This window comes from Crocuta crocuta, unplaced genomic scaffold, assembly GCF_008692635.1.
Source record: "Crocuta crocuta isolate KB4526 unplaced genomic scaffold, BGI_CrCroc_1.0 scaffold186, whole genome shotgun sequence".
Classification (NCBI taxonomy): Eukaryota; Metazoa; Chordata; class Mammalia; order Carnivora; family Hyaenidae; genus Crocuta; species Crocuta crocuta.
In genome coordinates, this window is record NW_027551569.1 from 3,157,939 (window position 1) to 3,175,425 (window position 17,487).

The window sequence follows — 17,487 nt, forward strand, 5'->3', positions numbered from 1 at the left end:
CTGAAGGGCCTTCTCAAGGGGTCCATAGTATGTACAGAGATTCAGAATGAGAATGACATCTGTCTGCAGTCTCCCTAAGGTTCTGGGCTCCTCATTCTCCCCTCCCCACCTTCTTTAGCTTCATTTCCACAGTCCCCTAAGAGCTCCTGGGATCTCTTATAAGGGCTTATTCACATGGTGTAAACTTCCAATGGCAGTAATTTATGCCTTAACCCACTTTTTGGCCATTTTTCCTGGCCACTTAGGCTAATTATCCAAGTCATCTGTGTACAATAAACAAGGACATTCTTCCCTGAGCACTCAGCACCCCCCCCCCTTCATCCCACCCAGTGGGACGGTCATAATGCTCCATAGGTAATCACTGCAATTATCTCCATGGCAATAGAGTGCAGGGTTATTAGACCCAGGGGACTTGCCACAGATTCAGATGGTAGAACCATCAAGTCACAATATCCGGTGTTGGACAATCACCCATACTCAGAGGAAGGTCGGGGCCCCACCATAATGCATGTGATGAGTCATGCCAAACTGCACACAGAGATGTAGGTAGGGATGGGAACATTTCCCCCAATTTGATGGGTAATTTCCTTTTGCTAATGCTCTCACTGCTTCTCTTAAAGTTCTCTTAAGTGGACTCCATTCCCCTCTTTATACTGTACCTTTTAAGCCACTCTTATAAAAGTTAGTTTAGACTTCCTTTTAATCCAATACAAAGTTTTATTTCCTTACACCCCAAATTTTTATACTCTATAGAACTAGGCTTCCCATACAGTAGCCACAGACACGTGTAGCTACTGAGGACTTGAAAGGTATGTAGTCTGAATTGAGGTGTGTTCCAAGTGTAAAATACAGACTCAGGTTTGAAGGTTAAATGTGAAAAAGGAAGGTAAAATGTGTTGCAAATATTTTTATACCATTACATGCTGAGAAGATAATACTTTGGATATGGTGGGTAAAGTTAAATAACATAAAATTAAAATCAGCTTTACTTGTTACTTTATATCTTTGTTACGAGTAGCTCCCATACTAGGAAATTTAAAATTACGTATGTGACTCACATTACGTTCCTATCAAGCAACGTTGCTACAGAGTTCAGTGGATGATTCCTATTCACTTATAAATCTGAAGAACGGATGGCATGATGATATCTAACATCTGAAGAGTACCTTATGCTTTTTCATGTGTGCTTTTATGTTTTAACTAGGTATAATTAATTATTGCAGGAGACTGTAATTTCTGTAATCCCACAATCTTTGAAACTAAGATATTTAATTTAATTCCCAAATGTTACATTTATCTCAGCATTGCCCTGAAAGAAGTAAGAGCAAGCCAAGGAGACAGCAATTCTTGATTTGAATGACAGTGTGGGTTTTCAGGAGAAGAAAGCAAAGTGGCTACTTTAAGAGCAGGGTGATTCCCAACCTCTAGTTCGCTCAGGTGCACAGGCCACATGTGGTCCAGTGGATATAAGAAATTTCCTGGCCAAAGGAGAACTGGAGTGGGTTAGGGGGACAATCCATCCTTTTACTAGATCATATGGGAAGCTGACTTTCAGGCAAAGGGGAATGCCTTCCATACTGCAAGTCAACATGTGAGGCTGGTGGGAGGCTTTTATAAAGGTGGCAGCAAACCCAGAATGAAAGCTGGTTAAAGAACAGGAGCGATAAATGAGGTTGAATACATAGGAGATGGGTGAATGGGTTTGACATAGTAAGTCAATGAGAGAGGAAAACACACACACACACACACACACACACACACACACACAATACGATATTGCACCCAGGACCATGAGGCTCAACCAGACAAAAGGATACACAGAGCCTGCTGACTCGTCAGAGAGACATCTTTGCCTTTCAAGTTAGGTAAGGGTCCCCTTTCCAGCCTACCCAAGGACCCTGGGGAGGGGAGGCTGAAAAGTGTTCACTGCTGAAAAGTCCCTCTGCTGGTTAAACTAGACTGTTTTCTTATAAAGAACTGTTGAACTCCAGAAGACCTGTAAAATTCAGTTAGTATCTATCTTAAAGAGACAGTAGATCATCTACAGAAACAGGATGAGCATGGTTTTGTTGTGCTGCACTGATGGACATGCAATGTTTATTAGATGTCTCACATGAGATAATATAGGCAAATAATAATCCTGCTGTTTATTGAGTACCTACTATGTATGCACCAGGCATTTTATATGTAGCTCTGATTTACAGATCTTGTTTTCCAAAGCAAGTTTTATTGCCCCAATTTGCAGGTGAGAATGATAGAGATCAGAGAAGTTAAGTAACTTGCCAAATGTCACACAATGAACAAGAGTCTCTACCTGGACCTAAATCCAAGTCTTTTCTAACATAGACATCCATGCTTTCCATGACATCATACCAAGGAACTGCCTAACAATGCCTGACATCCAGTAAGTATTCAATAAAGGTGAGTTCCCTTCCCTTATCATGGCATTCTGACATCATTTTCCAACCTCCTGCTGAGTTTGCATTAAATGATGCAATAGCTATTACAAACATTTCATTAATGGTGACACCCATGAAAAAGTCTCCCCATGTATAAAACATAAATAAAATAATGCCCTTTCAGCCATGCTGTAAGCAAAGGTACAAACAGGAGGGGTCTGATGTCAATGCCAGGGAAAGTCCTCTACTGGCAAGTATGTGACACTGGGAAGACATCTGCCAACACACATTCCCAGAGCCTGTGGCCCATGTCTTGACATACTGAACCAGTGACAGGAGGACACCAATGATGACACAATGTCAGATGGCCAATGGGCACGAGAGACGACTGGTAAACCAATAAGAAGGCACTGGCAGAGGCAGCAAAGAGGCGTGGTGCTTGCGACAAGGCTGTTGCTTAAAAAGAAAAGAGGCTGTACCTTCACAGCCACGCTCGATCTGTCCACTCCGATGGAGGGCATCGTTGATGAGGTCTGGCAGGCGCCCATTCAAATCCACAGATGCCAGACAGCCCTGAAAGCCATCCCGGGAAGCCACCAGCTTTGGAAGGTTGCTGTACATGCCTTGGGCCAGACCTGCCATATAGAGGTCACCTGCAAAAGAAAGTAAGTAGCAGGAGCATATGAGTAAAGGGTATAGAAACCATGTCAACTAGAGCCAGTGCACCTTAGACCATTACACTTCTTGGATAATGATAATATAGCTGGGAGGGGGGCACCAGCATAAACAACTAATGACCAGAGTTTCTACATTGTAGATAGAGGAAACTAACATTCCTTATGTCATTCATTTTCTGCATGCGATCTCACAAATTTTAATCACCATATTCAGTCTATGAGGTAGGTATTGTTCTCACTTTATGGTGAAGTAAAGAATAACAAGATTTTCAGCATAAACCACCATTTACTCAGTGCTTTTTATGTGCCTGTTACCAATAATATGTTGAGGATTTTATAGACATTATCCCATCAAAACTCATAAAAGCCCATAAAGGTAGCAACAATTATCCTCAACNCAGCTGAGATTCTAAAACCTACATATATATATATATATATACACGTACATATATATGTGTTATATGCGTGTATATATATATATATACACATACATACATATATATGTATGTATCCTTTCCTCTGTTTTATGACCCCCCCCCATTTTAACAACCATCACCTCACACTCAGCCCCCACATACCCCAGGTTTACAGAGAAAACGAATCATCCCTTGAGGAGTGGTTTAGGTAAAAATTGCATTTGGATATAATCTAATGTTGTAAAAATAGGATATGCATTATGTATCAAAAACACATAGCACTCCTAAACTTCAGTTTGCTTCTGAAAACAGCCTTTCTATTGTTAAGAAATGTTTTAAACAGGAAAACCTTCTTTACAAGGTTTACCTTTCAAATCCAGATTTTTGGCACCATTGATAACCTGAGTGACCACTTTGGTGTCCACTTTCAAGCTGTGGGTGTTACTGTTGTCTCGAGTGATGACGACGTTGTGCCACTGGTTGTCATTCAGGGGACGGTCACTGTTACCCTTGATCACATTGGGGCCATTCCCGAGGTCAAACACATAGTGTATGTACCTGTGAGAAACAACAACCCCCCAGTGAGTTGATTAATGGCAACATGTATACATAACTGACACTGAGGGCTTCGCATCCCCCATGCTACCCTGGAATTCCACAGGAATAATTAAAGCTTGATTTAGGCTTATAAGAATGACCATAGCCTATCCTATCAGACTTTAATTCATACTTACATAGGTCACTTCTCTAACACTATGTAAAAATAGTGCAGGCAGTACATTCGAAAACACTAAGGGGTGGCATGTAAATTCAATGGATCGTGGATCTGTTTCTGAGTTTTGTTCCAGTTTTTGTTTTTGTTTTGACTACTTTCCAACACATGGTAGTAAAATATCTTGCAGAAAAAAACAGCTTTTAAAACGTTGCATATATGAGCTAATGGTAGTGCTGAAAATACCTATGTTTCATTTCTTCCTATAAACTTGGTTGCAGATAGCACTTCCCCAGAGACAGATGAAGTGCACCCCATACATGCTTCCTTTGCAAAAATAAGCTTCTTTTCTATAGGTTTAAAGGACTGCATTTTATAGTAAAAAAAAAAGTCTGATAATATTGAATTTGCAGAAGATCTTTAAATAAACTAATAAATTTCTCTTTCTTCCAGCCCTAACCATGCATAGGTATTTTTTAAAGCAAGTTTCTTTTTTTTTTTTTTCAATGTTTTATTTATTTCTGAGAGAGAGAGAGAGAGAGTCAGTGTGAGCAGGGGAAGGTCAAAGAGAGAGGGAGATACAGAATCCGAAACAGGCTCCAGGCTCTGAGCTAGCTGTCAGCACACAGCCCAGTGCAGGGCTCCAACCCACAAACTGTGAGATCATGACCTGAGCCAAAGTCAGACGCTTAACCGACTGAGCCACACAGGTGCCCCAGGTAATTTTAATCAATGAGGATGAGAGCATGTATTGGGAACAGAGAGTAGGGAGCAGAATGGGTACTTTTTTTTTCATGTCCATATTTCAGGTAGGCTTGAGCTGAGATACCTGGTATAAACTATGTGATGTCTTCTACTTACCCCTTGACTAGCTCAACTGCAATGAAGTCATTGCCATCACCACTGTTGAAGAGAATGAAGCCATCAGCCGAGGTGGTCTTGAACTGGAAGAAGAGGTGCATGGAGGTATATGCCTGGAGGGTGGCCAGGCTCAGGTAGCTGCTCTTGGTCTTGAAGGTGACAGGGTCAGCAATGATGTTCCTCAGTCCAAAGCGAGCCTTCAGCTCACAGTAATCAATGTCTCCATTTTTGCACAAGTCAATGTAGAGCAGGCCATTGAACATGAGGCTCTGCAAGTGCCCAATGAAACTGGAGGGGACAACGGAGATGTAGCGTTTCTCAGTCATGATTCCAGTTTCAATATTGTGGAATTCCAAGCGGGTGTGGTCCCCCACCATCGTACCTATGAACATCACAAAGGAGATACCAACAAGTCACCATGTTTTATCAGGGCATCCTTACTGTATCTTTTAGGTGTCCATGCAAAATACTCAGTTCCAGAAAACAAAATATTCAATGTAGTATGGAGCCAATGTGGCCTCAGTGAGGGAGCTGACTCTTGACCCATTCTGAGCTACATGCCCTGCATCCCATGCTCTCATGCCGCAGCTCAGAATGTTCTATCATATAAAAGAAAATACGCAATTGTGGCCAATTCCAGTTAAAGGGTAAAACAATCCATCTTGTCCATTCAAAAACACAAATGGGTAGGAATGCAAACTATAAGAAGAAAAGTCTATTGCCCTAAACCCAGTAAAGATACAACAAAAAAGTGTTAGGCATTCACTACCAAATATTTCTTGATATAATCATTTACCACCTAGTACTTATGGAAAGATTCTACTGTACAACATGGGTTAATATTTTTCTGGCCACCAACTGTTGCTATTTCTGATAAAACAGTTACCCTCTTTATTTTATCTTAAAACTGTCTGGGCTGAATGAGGATGGCCCTAAACCAGCTCTTGAAGTAATTAGGCTACCCAGACTGGACCACTCCACATATTTTAGGCCCCTAGCCATACAGCATTATCTATATGGACTGACAAGGTGGTCTTCAAATGTTATCATGCCTCTGGCTCCCTTGGAGGGCTTCCTAACACATAGTTCCCTACGTCCTACCCTCAGGGTTTATCATTCAAAAATCTGGGGTGTAGCTTGAGAATATGCATTTCTAACAAGTTCCAAGGTGAAGCTTATATAGCTGGTGGAGGGACCACCCATAGAACCAAGGGATTGGCAGCAACATATGCTGGAGTGTTCAGTAATCATTAAGGAATTAACTCTAGTAATATTCAGCTCTAGGGATTTTGCTGGGACACCTATGAAAAAGGCTTTCTTTGTAAACAAGGCTTGTTGAAGGGGTAAGAAGAAAACCCAGAGCTGCTGTGATAATGAGTTTGGGTCTACCTGAGTAGACAGCTAACGGAGAAAACAACCACAAAATGGGGAGAAAGTTTCTCTAGGATGATACCATTTAAAGGTCTGGATTCAGTAGTCAAAGTCAGACTTTTTAGAACTATATGGCAATAGATTCCCTTTTATGCTTCAAGCATTTGAGTTGGGTGTCTGACATTTGCAATTCAAGAATCTCCAGCTGATACAAATAAACTAGTAGACATTTCATTACATGGCTTATCTAGAAACAGTGAGTGACTGGGACAGAGGTAATGAAGGTGGCTTGAAATAAATGCAGAAGAGAATGGAAATTTTAATAATAAAGGCAAGAAAAACAGCATTAGTATGGCTAAAGTAGATGATGGTTCTCTCAATACTTATATAGATAAATCATTAAAATTTAACAAATCATGTCCTAATGCCCCAGTGGTGAAGGAAGGGCAGAGAAAATCCTTCCTCCTGCCATATCCTATTATTACCTCCCACACTGAAGAAACTTCACTAGAAAGACACTCTTAGCATTGCTTTAACTAACTCTGTTACAGATTTCCAGAGGAAAAGGAGTGACATAATCTGGAAGATTAAAGAAAATCTATCAAGGAACTGTATTTCCATAGCTCAGCCCTGGCACTTCCTTTTTCTCCCTATGAGAATAAGCTGTCGTCAAGAAATACCCAGCATACCCTACTTACCCACAGAAAGGACTTTAGGGGAGCAAGTCTTGCTTCACTGGGGATGCCTACCCAAGTCCTGAATTAGTTAGCATTAAAGTGGGCAATTCTAAGCCTGAAATTCAGTAGATGTTAACCACATTCTTCAGTATCAGTGCTACCACTAAAAAAATGATACTTGACTTTAACTAGCCTTGCATTTGTTTTTTCACTCTTCATGTAGAACTCAGATTAGAACTCAGATTGGGGGGGAAAGAGGAGGGGATTATATTTTCTTGGGTCCCTTCAACTTCAGTACCTTGGAGATTCAACCAGATCTCATCTTCAGATGCTCAGTATTAATGTCATCTCTTTAGGAGCACACTCAGACCTGATGCAAAGAATTGTTTATAAGCACAAAAACCAGATTCACATTTTATGAGCCTCTCTGTGGTGTTTTGACAACTAGTGACAACTCATTCTTTTAATATAAGCAAAAATTTAATAAATGGTGTTGGTTAACTTAAATATAAAATTATAATAAGACAAAAATAAAAATGTAACATTAATCTGCTACCACATGGGAAAGTAGAAGAATTAGTATATAAAATTACTTAGTATTGAAAGTTGTACTGATCATGAAAATGAAAACTAGCATAACCTAAATTCACATGCTCTAGAACAATGCGGTGATTGAAACAAATACCCCACAGTCAGTTAGCTATAGCTGTTAATACAGGGCTGGAGGCTAGGGCTGGGGAATGATGGGGAGGGATCATTCATAGCCAATCTCCATGGAAACACAGGAACTAAAGAATATCGTGAACCATGCTAATTCTTATTTGAAGGAGGAGAAGGAGAAGAAGCAGCAGGAGGAGGAGAGGAGGAGGAGGATGTGAATGGGAGGAGTAGGATGATGGGTAGGGGAAAGGAGAGGGAGGGGAGAGGAAGGAGATCATCAGTGAGAATTAAGAAGTGATAATGGGATGATCTTTGGCGAAGAGGATTCCACAAGAAACCCAAGGAGATAATTTTAAAGTCCACAGGGAGCTTTTACAGAAATTATAGATAAACTGGCCTCCAGAACTCAGGGGTTAGGAAATTCTGCTCACTCAAAAATGAATTTTGTAAAGCAAGAAAATTATGTGCAGTGTTGACAGAGAAAAGACAGTCTGAAGAAGGGTAAGGAAGAGAAAGGAAATTAACAATGGAATTTGAGAGCATAGCCCACGGACATAGTCTGATTTAAGAAAACCTTAAATGGATGAGTCACAGAGCCTCCACTAGAAGTTGTAGGGAGCAGGGAGTGCAACATGGAGCCAAATTAGAAAAGGAACTGCTCCACCATGTGCTAAAGAAACTCACTTGGCTGTGGATGGAGGTTTCCAAAAAAGTGTGCTATTACTTCTGGAGAAAGCATTAAAGAGACTGCTTGAAGTTTGAGCCCTGTGCCAAACTAAGCAAATAAATGTATGTTTTTTGTTGTTGTTTTAAGTTTTCTTTATTAGTTTGAGAGAGAGAGAGAGAGAGAGAGAGAGAGAGAGACACCCAAGGAGGCTCTGTGCTGCCAGCACAGTCTAACGCAGGGCTCAGATCTCACAAACTGTGAGATCATGACCTGAGCTGAGATTGACTGTGAGATGCTCACCAACTGAGGCACCCAGATGCCCCTATACATGTTTTTCAATATGTGTATCATCTAATCAATATTAGTAATTGGGAACCTTTTTCTGCCTCTCTTCTGAACACTGTCTATAGACTAAAACCCCTTTCTGTTCAAGAGGCTAATATATACATACTTCACAGCAGATGCTTTCAAATTTCACAGGAAAGAGGAATAATTTTGGAAGAAGATAAAAAAAAAATAAAAACACAAGACTACTGAATATTATTTACATGCCAGGCATTGTGCTAGGCACTTCAGGAACATCAACAAATGTCATTATCGCAATTTTTTTTAATGTTTTTTTATTTATTTTTGAGAGAAAGAGAGAGACAGTGTAAGCAGAGGAGGGTCAGAGAGAGAGGGAGATACAGAATCAGAAGCAGGCTCCAGGCTGCCAGCCATCAGCACAGAGCCCGATGCGGGGCTTGAATCCACGAACTGTGAGATCATGCCCTAAGCCAAAGTCAGCCGCTTAACCAACTGAGCCACCCAGGTGCCCCAGTATTATCTTGCTTTAGAGAGGCGGACACTTAGCTTAGGTTAAGCAATCTGATCAGAGTTCATACAGGTGGTAAATGGTAGACTGTCAAATTGAACCCAGGTGTGTCTACTTCCAAAACCCACATCTTATCTTGTAATGCTACACAGTGGAGAAAAAGACAGACTTACTCCTTACATTATTGTGGGTGGAATTTAACTGGTGAAATTTCCACACTGAAGTTTCTACGATGGATCCACGCTCCTTCCCAGTGGCCAACCATCATTCCATCTAATTTGCACATATCCAACACCTTCCNCGCTCCAGGCTGCCAGCCATCAGCACAGAGCCCGATGTGGGGCTTGAATCCACGAACTGTGAGATCATGCCCTAAGCCAAAGTCAGCCGCTTAACCAACTGAGCCACCCAGGTGCCCCAGTATTATCTTGCTTTAGAGAGGCGGACACTTAGCTTAGGTTAAGCAATCTGATCAGAGTTCATACAGGTGGTAAATGGTAGACTGTCAAATTGAACCCAGGTGTGTCTACTTCCAAAACCCACATCTTATCTTGTAATGCTACACAGTGGAGAAAAAGACAGACTTACTCCTTACATTATTGTGGGTGGAATTTAACTGGTGAAATTTCCACACTGAAGTTTCTACGATGGATCCACGCTCCTTCCCAGTGGCCAACCATCATTCCATCTAATTTGCACATATCCAACACCTTCCCAAGAATAACTATGTTGCCTTGACTTCTATTCACACATTAGCTTCCATATTTCACTGGTAGTCAACAGCCGTTTACACACTAGCCCTCAGAATGATACTCTGCAGAGAACATAAACCTATAGAAAATGTGTCCAGGTTCAAACTGTAACTTCCCATGAGGCATATACTGGGACGAGCATGTAGGCTCTGAGGCCACACTGCCTTACTTATATACCTTTTATGTGCCTCAGTTTCCCCATCTGTGAAGTAGACATGAAGTTTTCAGGATTAGATGTCACCTCACAGAATGTACTCAGAACAGTGCCTAGTGCTTAAACTGTTAGCTATTAATAACTATGCAGAATTCATTTTTTCCTTTCTCTAAATATGTTAATAATTTTCTGATTATTTTGATTATTTGTTCCCTTTTACTAGAACACAATCTCTTTTTAAGTAGAAACCACTTCTCACCTCCTCTGTATGTCCTATAGTGTGTAGCAGAGAGGACTGAGCACAGCAAGCATCCCTCACATCTGAGGAATGAGGTTATATTTGAGACATTTGCTCTGGAGTCAGAGTTTGGATCATAGCCATTTCTACATGAAGTTCCTAGCCAACATTAAAAGCTTAGCAAAGAAATAATGGAAAAGACTGAGAGGAGGCAACTTGACTTCCCTTGGCTCCCAGACATGGGGAGAGAAGTTAAGAAAATGAAGTCTTTAAACTCTCAGTAAAGGATGCACATTTTGCCCACAGTCCTCCAGCTCCATCGCTCACATACCCTTTTCTCCATGATAACAAAATCTTTCAAAAGTATATGCTTTAAATCAGAGAACTCTAGATGCTGGCGAGGATGTGGAGAAACGGGCACCCTCCTACACTGTTGGTGGGAATGTAAACTGGTACAGCCCCTCTGGAAAACAGTGTGGAGGTTCCTCAGGAAACTAACAATAGAACTCCCCTATGACCCAGCAATAGCACTGCTAGGAATTTACCCAAGGGATACAGAAATGCTGAGGCATAGGAGCACATGTACCCCAATGTTCATAGCAGCACTCTCCACAATAGCTAAAACATGGAAGGAGCCTAAGTGTCCATCAACGGACAAATGGATCAAGAAGATGTGGTTTATCTATACCATGGAATACTACACGGCAATGAGAAAGAATGAAATCTGGCCATGTGTAGCAACATGGATGGACCTTGAGGGTGTTATGCTGAGCGAAATAAGTCAGGCAGAGAAGGACAAATATCATATGTTTGCACGTATAGGAGGATTGGGAGGAACTTGACGGAGGAACAAGGGGGAGAAGAAGGGGTGAAATGGTGGGGGAAAGGGGGAGAGGCAAACCGTGAGAGACTCTTGAATGCTGACAAAAACTGAGGACTGATGGATGGGGTGGGGAGGGGGGATATGGGCATGGAGGACACTTGTGGGGATGAGCACTGAGTGTTATGTGGAAACCAATTTGACAATAAACTGTTTGTAAAAAAAATAAAAAAATAAAAAAGTTTGATGCCTTTAAAAAAATGTATATGCTTTAACAATAACAATAACAACAACAACTTCTGGAGTCAAATAAACTTGGTAAGTACTTCACATGTAATCATTGATGATTAGTGTTGTGTATTAGCATATTAAAGGATCCCAGTAAATCTTGCAATATGAAGTCCACTTCATTTTGTTTACCTAATACTTCCAAAATCCATTCTGTTATTTATTAACATAAAGAACAAACTGTCCTTCGCAAATGACTTTTTATAGCTAGGTGCTAGATGTGCTATTTAGGGTAAGGGACAGAGAAAGAAGTCAACATGAACCAGAGTAAAAAATGGGATGAATTTCTGTACTAGTAAGAAGCTCTGGGTGGAATGGGTGATTCATGCAGCATCAGATCCCAATTCTGAGGAGCATAACCCTAGTGAAGTATACTTTTCACTTATTCTTCATAATAGCAATCCAGCTCAATCAATCAATCAATCAATCAAAATTTACTGTCAGCAGAACCTAACACTTTTCCAGGAATATACTACATCACAATAAATGAAAACCACCAGGCTAAGGAATATTTATTTCCTTGCTTTTGACTTCTTATGAGTCTGACCTATTCTTTGCATCATTTCTACAAACTAGCTGAAGATTTGACACTCTAGGGAACCTTAAACAGCATGAAAGGGATTACTAAATAAGCCAATAAGACACTACTTAATAACCTGAGGACTGTATGGTATTTTAGTTTCATTGCCTGGTTTTATGACTTCTGTGAGCTAAAATTAAAATTCCCAAACCCATTATCACTGTAAGAAGCAATCCAAGGTTGTAGCTCATAAGCAAAATAGCTCTTTTCTTCTCCCAGATTTCTTTATCCTTATGGCTGCTCTTTTCCATCAGCAGGAAAGAAGGGGATAAGGTTGAAAAATGAAAGAACTTCATTAATATCAAATATCAAATTACTGGATGACTTGGGTCTTCCATGGCTTAGTCCTACTTTTTAATTATTAGTGGTAAGAGAAAACACACTTTATAATTACCTTTATTCTAAAGTTTCTATAAAAGAATAATGACCAAAGGAGACAATACACATTACTGTACCCTCAGTTCTGCAGTTCTTTATGACTACAGCTTTCAGGGCATGTAATTTCCTGTGGAAACAAAAAGGGATTCACTGTCCAGAGAGATTGGGATGAGGTCGCCATCTAGTGGCTGCCATTCAAAACACGCTGGGAATAGCATCACTGGGCTACTGGGCTCAGCCCAGAGGAGGTAGCAAGGGATATGGGACTGTCACTGCTGCTTTGCAGATTCCTGTCTGAACTAACAGCTCACAAAGACTTCTTGGATACTTGATTCAGGATGTCTGTGGGCTCTAAATCATATATCCATTTTTACATCTTTTTGCTTACATTCATTACACAAAGCTAAATTACCCTTCAGGCATACAGAACAGTAACCTTACCCTCCCCCCACTACTAAGGTGTTTATGTACATACAACTGGACGGTTCTGGATACTTATTATGGTTCTGTTTAGCTTCAATTTTGAGGGGAGACGGATGAGTGTTGTAGTCTACAATAAAATGTATTCCTCACATTACCCCTAATCCATTCCACTGTATTTTCCCCATAGCATAATACAAATCATTTTCTTAAGATGGCTTGTGGAGTCCAGCAAGCAGCTTGATTTGGTGATATAACACAGACATGAATTTGGAGCTTAAATTACACAGCTCCTTCTAAGTTTCATGTCCGCTTATGTAAAATGACAATAAGAACTCGTATCTTTCGAGGCAATGGGGAATTACAGAAGATTTAAGGAGCTGATATATGTTAGACAGCTATCTCAGTATCTAATGCCTATTGGGCACTGAATATATGCCTCCTACTCTTCCTCTATCCATAGAGTCTCCTTACCTACACACAGACACACAGACACACACACACACACACACGCACGCACACCTTTCCCTACATGCACGGCTCACTATAATTACAGACTCTATAAGTATTGAAGCTCATGAATATAAAATTAAATTATAGGACCTAAAATTGTAGGACTTTTAAACTGGAGAGGACCTTAGCAGTAATAGAATTTCAAGTTTAAAAATGAGGAAGGGACGCGTGGGTGGCTTAGTCGGTTAAGCGTCCAACTTTGGCTCAGGTCACCATCTCACAGTCCGTGGGTTCAAGCCTCTCATCAGGCTCTGTGCTGACAGCTCAGAGCCTGGAACTTGTTTCGGATTCTGTGTCTCCCTCTCTCTGTGACCCTCCCCAGCTCATGCTCTCTCTCTGTCTCAAAAATAAATACGTTAAAAAAATTTTAAAAATTAAAATGAGAAATGAAAAAGAGATTTATCATATCTGTCCCAACAGCAACAAGTATTTTGGTTACAATGACTTTATTAAACCCCAGGGATCCTGACTCTAACTTGACTATCTTATTCACAGAAGAATCTAGAAACAATTTATACCACTGACTTCATTTGACAAGAACCAGAAATAGTAAGTGACTCTTCCAACATCTGGCAGAGTATTAATGCCAGAGCCCTAGGTCTCCTGACACCAACAGTGTTTATAATACCCCATGCTGCCCCCAAGTTTTCTTTTCCAATATGGACAATAATTCTGCATAACATATGTGCACTGCTCTGGAACATTAGAGAGTATAGGTTTATTTGGATTCAACATGGAGGATGCCCTCTCTCTTCCACCCCAGAAGTCATTAAATTACCCATCAAATTTGGGCTAACTAGCTACCTTCATAAGCCACTCCTGCTTTCTCCAGCCTAAAATGATAATTTTCTCTTCTGGCCAATAATGACAATCTCACCCATGCATGTTGGAATCTCATTACATACTCTTTGTCTTATTTTCAAATACCTGGGTCCTATCTACTCTACTGAATGGCTCATTATTTGAGGAAACAGGTAATCTCTTGTGCTTCCTTCTTATTTTCTACATCCTTAGCACACTACTGATATGTAACAGGCTCTCAAGAAATACTTATTGCTTGTCTGAAGCTTTGAATGTTCCTTTACTTATGTAGGGATTCATTCATTTATATGTTGTCCTCCTAGAATGTGAATTCCAACCTAGCCAAGGACTTGCCTATTTGTTCACCTCCATATTCTCATTGTCTTCTACAGTAGTGCTCAGAACAGGGTAGATAATTGCTAATGGTTAAATAAATGAATAAGTAAAGCCCTTTCTAAGTATCCTATAGTGATCTAAGTACGTACTTTTACCTATAATGTTTGAATTTCTCGTTTATTCATCTCCCTCTACTAGAGAGTAAGTCACTTATTGAGAGAAGATACTGGCACCTGGGAAGATGATTGATAAGTGATTTTTGAATAAATGAATAATAAAGGATCTACAGAACTGTACATCTACTCTCCAGACACATATTCTATGCCTAAGGAGAGAGACCCATCAACTTAAAGTGACAGTAATGGGTAAGTTCTATAATACAGATCAATGAAAAGGGATTATGAAAATACAGAGGAAGACCTTCTTAGCCTTACCTGAGCTTGTCAACAGAGAACATGTCACATGACTGCTGTTAAGCAAAATAAAACGTTTAAAACAAAACAAAAGAAAAACCCTTTGCTTACTGAATGACCAAGAGGACAATGAGAGTGACAAGAGACAAATTTCATTACATATAGCTGTACTCACCCTCAGCCACATCATCATCCACAGTCAATTTAAGGCTTTTTCCTCTCCGTACTACCCGAACAGTGTGCCATTCATTGTCATTGAGCTTCTGCCCCGCATACAAGGTCTCAGGTCCTTTGCCTAAGGACGATGGTAAGTGTCAAAGTTAGAATACATTCTGAAAGTAGTAATTATGGCATCAGAACTGTCAAAGCCACACTGGTGCACATGACCCATAGCATTCAAGGAATCCTATGCCCACCATTAGCCCTTCCTAGTTTCGCTGACTCAACAGGATGCTCCACTATTGTTTCCAAAAGCAAAAGTTTCAATTCATATGGACATTGACAAAACAGTAGAGATATAGGTGCCCTCCTTTTGTCTACAGATATAAAGCTCTAAAACGACAATGGTAAGTGAACATTTATAAGAAATATAGTCAGCTGTCATTTTGTTTCCCAAAGTCTTAGATTTCAGATGAATTTCTTGATGACATAGGAAATTCATCATTTTTTTTTTTTTTTTAGAATTATTTGGCCACTTAGGCATAATACACCAGTCTGGCTTTTGGAGAGTATCCATCAACTGGATGAGAAAAGAGTTCAGTAATATACATTCTTAACATGATTTTGCCATTAACCCACGGTCCTACCAGAATTCAGCAACCATAGAAATCACCACAGTAATACCGTTGCAGTCTAAACCCCATGATAAATAATGCTCCTGAAGGGAATGTGAAGTGTCCCAGATTTATCTCATTGTTCATCATCCTCCAAAAAGACCTAAAAATCTAAGAAATGAAATAATGTAAAATTCCAAAATCGAAACCTTCTTGGTCAAAAGAATATTCAGTAGAAAGTGCCTCCAAATAAAGGAGTAAACCAAGATTTCTTTAAAGATCCATGATCAAGATGTTCAAGAGGATGTTCAAGTGCACCCTTGGGAGAATCAGGTTCAACAAGGAATTATAATATTTAGGCACAAAGCTGTTGAGATGAACACTGAGGCATGAAAAGAATTTGGTTAGTGATGGTGGGGGGGTGTCATGTTTTGCTCACCATTTAACTGAAATGTAAATTTGAAAGACAAAGAAGATTGCATAGAACAAGAAAACTTAGACCAAGTTTGCTCTCTCTTTGTGGGTAGCTGAGCCCATGCAGAAAGATACCACTTAAGTCTTCCTGGATTAGTCAATCGCTATGTAGAAACCTTTATCTTTGGAAATAACTTGGAAAAAAAAGATGAAATACATAACTGACCAATATGTCTTTCTGGATACTGTACATCTGAAATATGTCACAATACACTTGGATCCAACATACAGAGCACAAGGCTAGGTACACAGTAGGTACTTTAATGAGCACTTATAGAGCAACAGATGTTTACATACGTATTTATTTCTTTGGAAACCATCAGCTATGGCCAATACATTTTTATCTAAGTGCTCTTGAAAGCTTTATTATATAGCTTTCACTGGCCACACCACCCCTTTCTCTACCCCAAGACTGAGGTATTATATACTCTTTAGGGAAGAAAATTTTAAAAGTAGTATCACCTAGGTAAATATATTTTAAACTATGTAACTTTAAACTGTACCCTTTAATTCTGAGTTATTAGTGTTGCTATTGAATTCTGGTTATATGAGTGATGATAGCAGATGAAGTTTGGGGGGATTTTCTTCTTGAAAAATAAAGATTTTCAAAGTAAAAAGATCTCTCTTGATTACAATGTACACAACAAATAATTTCTATTTATTTTTTTCAGATGGTACCTATATCCCAAGTACAATGCAAATTCACAAGAATTCTAAGAATCAATGAACTTTAAAGTGGACCGAATGCACACAAAATTGTGTCTGATGCCAGGAGATCAATGAATCTTAGGGGGGAAAATTCCATAATAAGCCATTTTGTATTCAATCTTAGCTTTTTTGTGTGAGTATGCCTACCTTAATATTACCTAAAGTATACGCATTATAATAGGATTTTTCTTATATGTCATGTCACTAGATAGTACTGTTCATTATACATTAAATTCAGAACTAAGATTGATGTATCAGTTGCCTTTACAATAGCAAACTGTGCAGGCATTGAGAGAAAATGGGCTACGTCATGTGGGTGCTTTGAAGTAAGAACAGATGTTCTCAGAAGAAACAAATCTGCCTTTGTTTTTTCCATGTGTGTCTTTATCCTCTTTATTCTACAAGCAAATGCTTCAATAAGAAAGAAGAAAGTAGAGAAAGACAGAGAAAATATTGGTTATGAAGGCAGAACTGTTACAAAGGCAGACTATTTAAACATCTAGGTGGCATCCATTCTTTAAGCAATTTTTGCACATCACTTAATTTTTATGATTGGGGAAAAAACAAGAGGGAGAAATACTAACA

At 39.7% G+C, this 17,487-nt stretch overlaps 1 protein-coding gene and 1 long non-coding RNA gene across 11 annotated transcripts in view; one reads left to right on the forward strand and one right to left on the reverse strand.

Annotated features, from left to right (window-relative positions):
* The window catches only part of NRXN3 (neurexin 3), a 1,503,781-nt gene that overhangs the window by 813,254 nt on the left and 673,040 nt on the right, over nucleotides 1-17,487 (reverse strand). For all 5 annotated transcript variants that reach the window (XM_077750623.1, XM_077750621.1, XM_077750622.1 and 2 more), the window contains 4 exons: nucleotides 15,123-15,242; nucleotides 5,066-5,447; nucleotides 3,860-4,050; nucleotides 2,879-3,052 (listed from right to left, as the gene is read on the reverse strand). In XM_077750623.1, coding sequence (XP_077606749.1) covers nucleotides 2,879-3,052; nucleotides 3,860-4,050; nucleotides 5,066-5,447; nucleotides 15,123-15,242 — 867 coding nt within the window. The remainder of the gene's footprint in view (nucleotides 1-2,878; nucleotides 3,053-3,859; nucleotides 4,051-5,065; nucleotides 5,448-15,122; nucleotides 15,243-17,487) is intronic.
* LOC144220413 (uncharacterized) lies at nucleotides 442-7,290 on the forward strand. 6 transcript variants are annotated; one of them, XR_013331742.1, is made up of 6 exons: nucleotides 442-546; nucleotides 754-809; nucleotides 2,246-2,404; nucleotides 2,696-3,064; nucleotides 5,077-5,199; nucleotides 6,988-7,290. It is a non-coding gene; the product is annotated as an uncharacterized LOC144220413 (long non-coding RNA). The 6 variants fall into 6 exon arrangements; XR_013331737.1 differs by having other exon boundaries at nucleotides 5,077-5,170; XR_013331739.1 differs by having other exon boundaries at nucleotides 2,347-2,404; nucleotides 5,077-5,170.